Here is a 13,509-nt window from a genome sequence, read left to right as displayed (position 1 = left end):
ATGATGAAAATATTCGATATCTATGTCGTCCAGCATGGTACCTACCTCTTATTGTGACTCATAAACTGAATTTTTTTTTATTTTAGATAAATTTGATTTATTTACATTTAAAGGTAATAGCCACACTAAATATCTTAGTGACATCAGGTAAGAGTGTCTACTGAGGGTGTCCGGGTGGCTCAGTCAGTTGAGAGGCTGCCTTGGGCTCAGGTCATGTCCCAGGGTACTGGAATGGAGCCCTGCATTGGGCTCCCTGCTCAGTAGAGAGCCTCTTCTCCCTCTCCCTCTGCCTGTTGTTCTGTGTACTTGTGCTCTGTCTCGTTGTCAAATAAATAAATAAATAAAATCTTTAAAAAAAAGAAAGTGTCCACTGAAATTAATTGGGAAATTAATTTTAATTCTTAAATCTAGTAAGGGGAAGTATTTAAGAAATTCAAACATTTATAATCAAGAACATTAATAAAAAATTCTTACATTTGGTTAGAATATACAGACTTGAGTCTGTATATTGAGTAATATACAGAGTAATATACAGACCTCTTTTTAAAGGATAAAATGTTCTGAAGGACTCTCAGTGCTGACTTTTAATTATTTATAATATAATAAAAATTTATTTTTATTACAATGATACTTAAATATGTACAGCCTAAGACTACGTATAATCTTATGCTTACAAGGCTTACATAATTATGAAATCAAAACAAATTTACAAAATATATTCGAAGTACTAAATATCAATATAATTCTAATCTTAAACTGTTTTCAAACTTCAAATTTCAAATTCTTTTTAAGGAGTTCACTTTAAAGAAACACTGGTCTAGGGTTGCCTGGGTGGCTCGGTTGGTTAAGTGCCTGCCTTCAGCTCAGGTCATTATCCCAGGGTCCTGGGACTGAGCCTCACGTCAGGCTTCCTGCTCTGTGGAGAGCCTGCTTCTCTCTCTCCTCCCTCACCCTCTCCCTTGCCTGCTGCTCTGCCTTCTTGTGCTCTTTATCTCTCTGTCAAGTAAATAGTAAAATATTTAAAAAATAATAAAAATAAAGAAATACTGGTCTAAATGAACATCAGAGCCCCTTTCAAGTCTAGTAGTCTTTGATTTTCTGGGTTTTTTATTTTTGAATTTTTATCAGACTTTAAAAAAATATTTTGAGTATAAAAGTAATTTTTAGTTAGAATTTTAAATAAGAAATGAGTTGCAAGCTCTTCTCTAACCAAGGTACATGATAGTATCAAAATAAAAGGAAAAGTTATTTGATCCATATTGTTCTTTATATTAACTATAGGTTGTCAATGAGAGCTATTCAGTTTAGTAATCAGTAATTTCATTAGTTTTGGAAGCGATAATTGACAAATACCAGATAGCAGCCTTGGGTTTTTGCAGGCAATGCATTACAGATCAAGATGCATATTCATATTTTTCTATTTCTTTGTAATGATAGTTTTCATAGTAAACATACATTTTCAATTTATTTCCAAATATTTTTACATTGGTGCAATTTTATTTTCTAATACAAACTTCATAATTTACATGTATTGCTAAAAAAGCAGACACAAAAAAACTTTGTTTCATCCATATTATCACTGGTGACTGACATCACTTAGTATTCACATAGTGGTAAGTGATATAAATGGCCAAATCTCTATGTTATCAACATTCAAACTTGGTACACATTTTACTGAGAATATTCTGTTTAAAGAAAATGAAGAATAAATACATACTGTTAAGCTTGCAGAGTTCTGGAATCTATTTTCTGAGGATAAAGTAACATGGCCTGAAGAGTAACTAAATTTTTTATCAGGATAACTTTTAATAGAGATTGTTGCATCAAATTCTTCGGTATATCCATAAACTTGAATTACAATATTTTCAGATGCTCCAACACGAAACATTTTTGGTGCCGAAATGACATACCTGTTGAAATAGGAAAAGAGTAGGTGATTTATTCTGTTATATTTCTAATTTTTTCATCTCACTTGAGAGATTCAAATAGGCATATTTTCTCAACTTAAAAGTGATTATTTTAAAATCAAAATTTCTCAGTGATCCATGATAATCTCGGCATGGTTTCCCAGAAGTAGTACCTTAGAATTAAGATTTGAGAAATAGAACTGGAGATTCAGTTAACATTTAGAAATAATAACACCTTCCCTGAGCTACTGCAGCAGAGAAAGACTTGAAATGCTGTTGTCTGTATACCACATCTTCTTGATCCGTCTGGAACATGTAAATAGAGTCAGTATTTTTGCTCAATGAAGAAAAAAGCAGAGCTTGAATTGCAGCTCTGTCATCTACTGGCTGAATGACCATGGTAAAACCACCAACACTTTTTTTTTTTTTTTTAAAGATTTTATTTATTCATTTGACACAGAGAGATCACAAGTAGGCAGAGAGGCAGGCAGAGAGAGAGAGAGGAGGAAGCAGGCTCCCCGCGGAGCAGAGAACCCGATGCGGGACTCGATCCCAGGACCCTGAGATCATGACCTGAGCCGAAGGCAGCGGCTTAACCCACTGAGCCACCCAGGCGCCCCCCACCAACACTTTTAAGACCAAAATAATTTACCTGTGAAAATACCACCTTCCTGACCAGCTTGCAGTAAGGAGGAAATGAGATACATACATACATACCTACTTTGTAGGTATGTATGCTTTACATATATGATTTGTACTCAATAAATGTTAAGATTCATTAATTTCACTAAATTAGTTAAAAGGAAGTAATTTTAGAAGTATTGTGTTACACCATGAGTGGATAAAGAAAACGATATAGTAAGGGTGAGCTGGGAGAAGGCATTTAGAAACAGAAGGAGTGATGGAGGTCTTTGAAAATAGTAACAATCATACAACAATAATGATATCATTAAGTGAATAGTTACCAGAGGAGAGGAGAGGCTGCATTAGCACTCTATATACACTCTCTTAATTTTACAACAGGCCAATAGTGTAGATACTAATATTATTCCTATTTTGCAAGTAAAAAGAGGATAATTTGACCAAGGTCACATCGCTTACAAGTGAATGAGGCAGAACTTTATATTCAGGTCTTTCAGTAGTTAAAAGTGTATAATTGAGGTCAAGGTTACAAGCTATGTTCACAACCACAGGCTATTACTTCCAGTTTTATTTTTCATGTGGTTTATACAAGAATAGTAATGAATCTATACAAGTTTTTAAAGTGACATTTTTAAATGTGTGTATTTTCATTGTTTTTAAAAAGAAAATTTAAGGGCGCCTGGGTGGCTTAGTGGGTTAAGCCGCTGCCTTCGGCTCAGGTCATGATCTCAGGGTCCTGGGATCGAGTCCCGCATCGGGTTCTCTGCTCAGCGGGGAGCCTGCTTCCTCCTCTCTCTCTGACTGCCTCTCTGCCTACTTGTGATCTCTCTCTGTCAAATAAATAAATAAAATCTTTAAAAAAAAAAAAAAGAAAAAGAAAAGAAAACTTAAAAATACAAACTAGGTTATTAATTAAATATCATGAAATTTTCTCATTTGAATAGTGAGAGCTACATGTGCTAATATAGAGGAAGAGAGAAGTGTGCTTCAACCCAAAAGGTCATAGATACTAATTCAAGTGACAGAACAGGCCTGGAGGCCACCTGCTACTCCACCTTGCAGAACTGTCAACATTAGGACATTTAAAAAGTCAGCAAGTCTTTAGTAACAATGAAATTAGCTTGAAAACAATTCCATCCTTTTAAAACATCTGGCAGTCTCCTACATGACAACTAATTTGGAACCACTTATAGACAAATTATAAAAGAGGTGAAAGATTCTCCAGAGTTCCAGCCATCATCTGAATTCCTCATACACTTATGGAACAGCAGAAAATGAGAAAAGTTAAGCTCTGGTGGTAATAAGGTACATTTCCTGAAATCTTACCCTGTGCTAGGCGCTGTTTTAAGGAATATCTATATACGTATTTTCATTGTGTTGTTACAACCACTCTGTCACTCTTTGAGAAAGGTCTTATTATTACTCTCATTTCACAGATGAAGAAAAGTGATAATTTACTTGCCCAAGGTCAAGCAATTAAGTTATAGAATTAGGAACTGAACCCAAGCAGCCTTTTTCCTGAATTAACAATTTCAATTGCTATACTAAACTGGATTTAGCAAGAGTTTTGTAATCTGAAAAATCTAGGGGGCGGGGAAGCTGTTTCAGTTTCAGCATTCTGAGAAGTTTTATCTTTTCCAGTTAAAATTGTTTTAATTTTGAATTTTCTATGTGGTGGTGGCAGTGACAAAACACAAAATATTCAGTATTTAGAAGTACCTGAAAGATGGCATTGGAATCACCCTTCATACAGATTTTGGTCCTTACTGGTTTATCAGTACCACAATCACATAAAAAAGTCATACTGAAATAATATATCACACTTTTCTTATTTTCTTTCAGCAGTTTAAGAAGATCAGGCTACTGAGCTTGCAGGGAGGCAACAATATCATTTTGGCTTCTACTTAGAATGTTCTTTCCCCAGATATTTATATAGTTTGCTCCCTCCTCATTTCCTTCAAGCTCTGTTTGAGGGTCACCTCCTTAAAGAAACCCTTCCTTTCTACATTTTTGGGTAATGTTCCATTATTTCCTTATCCTCGGATTCTCTTTTATTTTTTTCTTCCTTGCATAATAACCACCTGACTTTATTTATTCCTTCATTATTGGTTCATTCATCCATCCATGATTTGCTTCTCCCACTAGAATGCAAGCTTTATACCATCTACTATATACCAATGCCTATCACCTGGTAGGTGCTCAATGAATTTCTGTTGAATCAATCAGTTAATCAAATTAATTAAACTGGTTGCCGTGCCACAAATGGTACACTCACTTTTTCAAAGAGAAGAGAAGAGATGCTCATTAAAGGCCAGTACAGTGTAGTGGAAAGAATTCAGAGTCATGGGACCCGGGTCCTAGTCCTAGTTCTACCACTGATTTGAACCCACTAATCTCAATATTTCTTGAACTTCTGCCAATTGTCTTTTAAAAAGGGATATACAAGAACTACTTGGGAAATGGGGTGATTGTGGCTGTGTGAAAAAATCAGATTGGGGTGGGAGAGTGTTATAAATTTATGATAGCCTGGCTATACATTTATATTTTACATATTTGTGTATATATATTTATGACAAAATGAAAAAAAAATTGAATTGGTATGAAAGAGACCTTAATAAAAGCCTTGCTTTTGTCTCCTTCCAGCAGCATGATCTTTGCATGTCACTTTCCCCGCTGTCTGGATTTATCCTTATTTGTGAAATGAGTAGATTCAATTAGATACTCTCCAGTTCCTTCTCAGTACTAAAATGTTATTTCTAGATACAAAATTAGTATTTTTAAGGCATACCTTAAAATGCACAATATTTCAATCATAACACTAAAATTTATGAAGAACTCACAAATTTAGAAATAATTACAACCTTTTTTCAAACCACAGTATTAGAATGGAACCCAAAATAACACTTGCTTTACTATGTTTAGTAACTGGAACACACAAAGAAAACTATGTACCAAATACAAATAATCAATCAATGGCAAGAAACCTCATCATCTTGAGTTTATTTTGTGCTTTTTAGAAGAGGAAGTCAAACAATCACTTATGTAAACTTTTATAAATAACACTCCCATAAAGCTGACGTATTGTTAGCCATTCATCACATCAAGATGCTTCCATGACATTCTCATTCAGAGATGAGACTATTCACTTGGTATTCTAGGAAGTAGAAACTTATTTTCAAATTAACACTGTTAAATTTGGCACTCACCGCCACTAAGATGCATTGAAAAATGAAGATGGGTTCGTTTACTTACGTTTGTTCCTGTCCCCAACTTTTACCCAGGAAGATTAAAAAACAAAGTATGCCCCAAAGGCCCATGGCTGGAGTTAGCAGTAAACCATGGATATAACCTTCTTGAAGTTACTCTCCTTTTAAGTAAACTGAGCTTGAAGAATTTGGGTAAATTAGTTTACTGGTTAATTATTAATGTCAGAAAGAGAAACTAATCAGAACTGAAACACCCTTTAGTGCCCAGATGTAAAGGTATTTACAACGAGAGATTTATTTTGATTAATACAAATAAGGGTACTCTAACAGGGGAATTTGGCACTGCAATGAATGGCTCAAAGCCAGAAGCTAGTAAGTCTCATTGCCTTTAGCCTTTCTGCTCTTGATTAGGACAATCATTCTGAAGTATCATCTGTGAGCACACCTTTGGTAGATCCACTCTGATACTGACAAAGACCCACTTGGATTCAGTTTCAAAATGAGGTGATTTGGGGATGGGTCTGGTTTGGACAAGGCTCATGAGGTAGTCTTTCTAGAGAAATCCTGAGTAGTAGTATCAGTGGCATTGGAAATGGCCTAAGGATAAGATGGATCTGCAAAGAAGCTCTGTAGAATGGTTCCTTGGCCTGTCCCAGTCTAGAGAAGAAGCTGAACGTTAGGGAGAGGAAAGATTGTGACAGGCAATGAAAATGCTGTGCTGAGGACCTGACATCATTCCCTAGGAGACAGCCAAGCAAATACTTTAATATTTGGTAGGGAGTGGATAGCCTCTAATATCTCTTAATTTATATTACACAAATTTGAAGTTTGTATTCATTCTGATGCAGAATATCTTTTTTAAAAAAATAAATTCGTGTTTATACTTTCAGTGAAGATTTTAATAATTGTAATATAAGAAACAAAGAAAAAGCTTCCTATAACAAATGAATCTAGTAACTACAGTATGAAATAAAATTTTTTTAAATTAACATATAATGTATTACTTGCCCCCAGGGATACAGGTCTGTGAATCATCAAGCTTACACATTTCATAGCACTCACCATAGCACATACCCTCCCCAATGTCCATAACCCCCAACCCTATCTCTACCGTCTTACCACCCAGCAACCCTCAGTTTGTTTCCTGAGATTAAGAGTCTCTTATGGAGGCACCTGGGTGGCTCAGTGGGTTAAGGCCTCTGCCTTTGGCTCGGGTCGTGATCCCAGGGTCCTGGGATCGAGCCCCACATCGGGCTCTCTGCTCAGTGGGAAGCCTGCATCCTCCTCTCTCTCTGCCTACTTGTGATCTCTCTGTCAAATAAATAAATAAAATCTTAAAAAAAAAAAAAAAAAAGAGTCTCTTATGGTTTGTCTCCCTCCCGATCCCATCTTGTTTCATTTTGGATGAAATAAAATTTTATCTTTGAGATTTTTATGTTTTATGTTCACTAGAAAATTTTTATACACAACCTTCCTTTTATTTGTACTCATTTCTACCTTACTATATAATAGGTATTCTATTTTATTTTATTATTTTTAAAGATTTACTTGATAGTGAGAAAGAGGGAGAGAGAGAACTCCAGCAGACTCTGCCCTGAGCACAGAGCCTGGCTCGGGGTTCAATCCCAGACCCCTGAGATCATGATTAAGCACTCTATTTTAAAAGTAACAAAACAGATTCTCTAAACATTTTTCTATAAGTCAGATGTTTTATGGTTACATGGCATTCCTTGCTTTGAATTAATAAGATTTTACTTTACCAACACTTCAGTATTAAACTTATTAGAAAAAAAGTCCCACAAAGGAAAATTTGATACACAAATTTCACTAGTGATATTTCTTGCAAATGTTATTGAAATGATAAAAATCTGCCACAACTGTCTGGCAATCTAGCCCATTTGTTTCAAAAGGGAATCTGTATAATGATTAAACTGGGTTGTGAAAGACGGACCAAGTTAAAACAAACAAAGTCCTTCTATCATCATTTTCGGGAAAAGATACTTTGGAGAAAGCAAGAATACTCAAATCATCATGAATAATATTTGCATTTTAAGTGCAAGGAAGTTTGTTTGTATTATAGAGTCAATACTGATAAATGATATTTGAAAACCATTGGCATGCTTTCCTTGTAGAAAATGTTTTTTTTAAAATAAAGGATCTTGGGTGGCTCAGTCAGTTAAGCTTCTGACCTTTGGCTTAGATCATGATCTCAGGGTCATGAGTTAGAGCCCCACCTGGGGCCTGCACTGAGTGTGGTGCCTGCTTAGGGTTCTTTCCCTCCCTCTCCCTCTGCCTTTCTCTCCCCAACCCATGTGCTCTGTCTCTCTAAAAAAATAAAAATAAAAATAAAATAATGGATCTCAAAGGTCTTCAATAAAACCAAAATTCAATTCACAGATTTTCAAGTGTGTTTAAACTCTTCATCTGTCTTTTAAACATGACTCAGAGGTGGATTCTTCACATTTAAAAATTTTTTAGGGAGTCTTTGGCTTGTATACAAATAAAAATCTTTAAAAGAAGAGAATCCAGTCTAGCACAAACTTTGGTGGTCAACCGATCTTTCTGCTAAATGCCACATCAGTTCTGCCCTCAGGACAGAGCCCAAATGACTTCACTTAGTTTCATAAGGCCCTTCCTGATCTGGGTCCTACTTGGTTCTCCAGCCAAGTAGCTTAATTATTTATTATTCCCCAAAGTCACAATGACACGAAGGTGTTCCTAGCAGGGGACTAAACAGTCAAATACTATGATAATGATGATGATGATTAACCTATTTATACAGGTTATAGGAGGAGAAAACAATCTCATTTCTCCTTATGCCCAAGAGCCACTGCTTTAGCTGCAAATTAAACTTTTCTCCCACATGATTTGGGTTGTCAACACCAAATCCTCTTTAAGTCCCTTGTTCCTTCACAATCTTGTACTTGTATACCACATCTGAGACTCTGGTACCCCAACATTGCTCAGAATTCACCACAGACTGCAAGAGGCCTGGGAGAGTTTAATGGAAAAGTGAAAACGCTAGATGTTTACTTCAGAAAACTTTCACACATCTGGCTAAAGAGACCAGTTCAGGAATGCAAGTCGGTACAACCACTTTGGAAAAGAGTGTGGAAGTTCCTCAAAAAATTAAAAATAGAGCTACCCTATGACCCAGCAATTTCACTACTGGGTATTTATCCCAAAGATAGAGATGTAGTGAAAAGAAGAGCTATATGTACCCCAATGTTCATAGCAGCAATGTCCACAATAGCCAAACTGTATAAAAAGCCGAGGTACCCTTAAACAGACGAATGGATAAATAAGATATGGTCCATATACACAATGGAATATTACTCAGCCATCAGAAAGGATGATTACCCAACTTTTGCATCAACTTGGATGGAACTGGAGGAAATTATGCTAAGTGAAGTAAGTCAAACAGAGAATCTCAATTACCATATGGTTTCACTTATTTGTGGAACATAAGGAATAGCATGGAGGACATTAGGAGAAGGAAGGGAAAAATGGAGGGGGAAAAATTGGAGTGGGAGATGAACCATGAGAGGCTATGGGCTCCAGGAGATAAATAGGGAGTTTTAGAAGGAAGGAGGATGGGAAGAATGAGTGAGCCTGGTGATGAGTGTTAAGGAGGGCACATATTGCATGGAGCACTGGGTGTTCTACACAAACAATGAATCATGGAACACTACATCAAAAATTAATGATGTACTGTAAGGAGACTAACATAACACAATAAAGAGAAAGTTTTAAAAAATCAAAGCAATGCTATTGTCTCTAGACATTTGCATCAGTAGTAATAACATAAACATATGATTGTGAAAGATAAATACTACATCAGGATATTAGCTATATATACTGGAAAGAGGAGAAGGAGAAAAGGAGAAGAGGAGGAGAAAAGGGGAAGGGGTAGGAAAAGGATTTATAGAGTGCTTCTACAGTACACATTATCTTATGTTTTAAAGGAAGATCTGAAGTCAGCATGACAATATTTTACAAACAATTCAGTGAAATTTAGTGGCAGTTATAGTGGCATTTGATAGATCAGTTGCTGTACTTGCCTAAAAGTTTGGACTATTTCACTGGGGGGAAAAAAGATGGTTTGAAGTGAAGCAGGCTTGAATTCAAATCCTGCCTCTACCTAAGTCGGTATGTGACTTCAGGCAAATTAATGAACCCTTAGAGCCTCACTTTCATTGTCTATGAGATCAAATGATAATGCCTCATCGAGCATATGGGAAAATGAAATGAGACATGTATATATAGTTCTTCACAAACAGCATGAAAAATGGTTGTCTGAAAATGGACCATCTGAAAATTATTACCTAAAAATTATTATTTTTGGCTAAGACAGATTTGTGACCTTCCACTCTTTTTGGAAATATGTGCACAGCATTGTAGCAATCTGTCTTTGATATAGTTTTATTTTCCTGGATGCTGCCAGGTAGAACACCACACTGATGGTCACATGAATCTCAGGATGAAAGAGTATCTTTATCATCGAACACCCAGGAGAACTTTGCCCCTACTTCGTTGGTTAGTTTACTGTCAACTAAAGGTATGGGATTAGGTGACTGACCTCTTACGATTCCATCTAATTGCTACATCTAGAGAGTCTGATATTCTAACTTAGCAAAGAGCACAAAAAGGTCCCCACAGACCAGAAACTTTCCAGGAGGTATTTAAATACATTTTTCTCTTGTTTGTGACACTGATTTCCACTAGCAGATTATGTGCACCCTACCACTTTACCTCATCAGCTGTAAGAGGTCTTTCCTCAAAAAGATCATCCTCATTCTGGCCCTAATGAAAGATACTGTTTGAAGCATTTTCTTACTTCCTAGGAGTAGGTCTAGTAATTAAGAAGGAAAGTCAAGGGGTGCTTGGGTGGCTCAGTGGGTTAAAGCCTCTGCCTTCGGCTCAGGTCATGATTCCAGGGTCCTGGGATCGAGCTGGGGAGCCTGCTCCCTTCCCCCCACCATCTACCTCTCTGCCTACTTATGATCTCTGTCTGTCAAATAAATAAATAAAATCTTTTGTTTAAAAAAGAAGGAAAGTCAAGAATGTTAATTCACCATCTCAACAAGGCCTATTAAACTCCGGTGTCTTTTGATAGGTGCTTTATGAGAGTCAGGCATAGAGAACATGTTCCTAGCTTGTAAAGAGCTTATCCAAATAATGACAACACAATAGCTACCAGTTACTAGCTCTTAACATGTATCAATTATTGCAATAATGAACTTACAAAAATTGTCTCTAATATAAGCAACCATTCTGAAGGGTGCTATAATGCTCAGGTTACCAACGAAGAAACTGAGGCTTAGAGAAATATAGGGGTTTGCCTCAGGAAACTCATCTAGTAACTTGCAGAGATGGGGATTTGATTGTGTTGGGGTAGGAAGAAAAAGAAAAGAGACATACCAAACTAGGCTGAAGTCTTACCTTCTCTTTGATATCTTCTACAGCTTTTTGTAACTGATACTCCACTTCATAAACTCTGTAATACTTTATAGAGCCTGATCCACACATCTTGATTCTTATTTATATGCCATTGTATATTCTAGGCTCAAGGGTACAACATGGGAATACGTATGACATTAAGTGGAGGACTAGTCTGACTTATATCTGGTTCTCCCTCCTCATAGAGTGCTGAGGTAAGACTAGCTAATGAGACAACCAAGCAGATGGTAGATTGGGAAGATTACCTGACAAGGCTACAAGTGGAAAGAGCCAGAGAATAACCAACCAGAGAATAACTTTCACATCCAAGGGAACACGGTGATTCAAATCCAACAGTGGATGATCTTGTATTTTAGGTTCTTGAGAGAACCCAAACCAAAATGACCCAATGAGCCACTTCTGAATCCCCTGCCCATAAAAACTGAAGACGGTTAATGTTTGTTGTTACATTAAGCCATGTAGTTGCGGGTAAATTATTACGTAGCAATAGTTAATTTGTACACTAGAATAGCTGTTTTTCTAAAGATGCTCTAAAAGCTCCTTGCACTCGCTACCACCAGTAATGGGCCCTTGCTTATCAACCCACAGTACTCTAATTTACAAGTGTACTTTAATGTCTGAAGAACAGCAGGGCTCAGAGGCCTACCTGAAAGCGCCACCTGCTGGTAGTAACTTGACAGGGTCCCAAAGCGGGCTGGAATAATTAGGGTTGATGGCTGCGGCTAACACATAATGAATGCCTTTCCAGGGTAGCCTCCAGCTTCTCATTTCATGTCTCTTCTGAGAACTAGCTTCTTCGGTTCCTGGAGAGAGCAATACCTACCTTGCATTCTTATAAGAATGCTGAAATATGAAGTCTCTGAGCATTGAAAATCATATAAACATATAAGGAGTTCTTCCAATTATTTTTTAAGCATCTTATTTCTCCTGCTTTATCAACTCCTTTCTTTCTGCCTACAAACATGCAAAAGTCTCCACTAATTGGGTGGGAGCCAAGTGTCACAGAACCTTTTAATGGATTTTTCTCTAAAAATCACTGCTAAACCTCTCAAAAGCTTAGGTGCTCCGCTTCTATTTTATGTAATTTTCTTTTCCTTCATTTATCCATCAATTCCCCCTCATCAGAATGCCTCATAGATATCTTCATGGAAGTTAGATAGAAAGAAAATATGAAATGAATAAAATGATTTCGCAGCAGCAAAGGCCACTTGATGTTGGTTGACATGATTAGGCATTATTCCCATTTTACAGACAAAGAAATATGATCAGAAAGGGTTTAAAAGAAGGAAAGAAACCCAGAATCACATAGAAAGAAATAGTCAAGGCCACCTGTACAATATGAGGGTCCCACTGCAAGGTGAAAATGTAGATTTGCTTGTTCAAAAAGTAAAAAAAAAGTGCTGTTAAAGGTTTTAAAACATAAAAAGACTTTTCCTTTCTTCTGTGGTCTCTCCCTCAACTTGCCATGGTGTTTTTTTTTTTTTTAATTTGCTATTTAAGGTCATTCTAAGTCAAGATAACTTAGAAGTTTAAATTAATGGCATGATTTTTACCATTCATATTTATTTTGTGTAATGTCAGCTTTTAATGCAATTAATTCATATGTAGAATCATCAGAATTAGTTCATTTTTCATACTCCATACATGTATATATCCTTCGACCTTACCACAACATTTGAAATGCAGCACAAAACAGACTCAACTGTTATTTTACTTTTCAGTATGTTTGTATTCTACCAACACTCTCCACCTTTGTTTATTAAAGAACAGGGAAGATCTGAAAGGAAAAGGAGTTATGGGTTACTCTGTCCTTCCCCTTCCTTCTGTGTCATATTTAGTGCAAGTTGTTGGCTAATAACATGAACAAGAAAGAATATGATGAGGTTCCTCCATCATTCATGTTTCTTAGAATGCCAGTGATTTTCTGCCTTCAAACCAAGTCCTGGTCCCAAAGGAATATGTGGCCTCCAGGGGCTATCAGCACTCCTGCTTGCTCAGTCATAGACATGGCATGCATACTTGTACTCACCTTGAGTCTCACTAAACTTCTGCACACTGTGGGCTTACTGGAATTCTGTGTTCATGCGGTATTGTGAATTTTCTGTGTGAATGAGGCAGTGAGGAATACATTTATATCCTCTGTTCACACGCATGCTCCATTTCCCTGTCAGACATACAAGACATGAATTCAAAGACAAAGTTATTAATAATTTCAGCAGCAAGTAGGGCCCTTCTGAATGCTGGGCCCCATGTGACTGCACAAATTGCATGCCCACAAAGCCAGCTCTGGAGTA

General features: G+C 36.7%; 1 protein-coding gene across 2 annotated transcripts in view; it reads right to left on the bottom strand.

Annotated features, from left to right (window-relative positions):
• C5 (complement C5) overlaps nt 1–13,509 on the bottom strand; it is a 105,833-nt gene that overhangs the window by 84,227 nt on the left and 8,097 nt on the right. Inside the window, exons 4-5 of one of the 2 annotated variants that reach the window (XM_032308555.1) lie at nt 13,245–13,379; nt 1,718–1,910 (exon numbers count right to left, since the gene is read on the bottom strand). In XM_032308555.1, the coding sequence (XP_032164446.1) occupies nt 1,718–1,888 (171 nt within the window). In that variant the 5' untranslated portion in view covers nt 1,889–1,910; nt 13,245–13,379. Of the gene's footprint in view, nt 1–1,717; nt 1,911–5,801; nt 5,953–13,244; nt 13,380–13,509 lie in introns of those variants that run through there. The other variant, XM_032308554.1, reaches the window with a different exon arrangement.

The sequence above is a fragment of the Mustela erminea genome, chromosome 12 (assembly GCF_009829155.1).
Source record: "Mustela erminea isolate mMusErm1 chromosome 12, mMusErm1.Pri, whole genome shotgun sequence".
In the NCBI taxonomy this organism is placed as follows: domain Eukaryota; kingdom Metazoa; phylum Chordata; class Mammalia; order Carnivora; family Mustelidae; genus Mustela; species Mustela erminea.
Note: the sequence above shows the minus strand (reverse complement) of the source record. Positions and strands in the feature narration are given on the sequence as shown.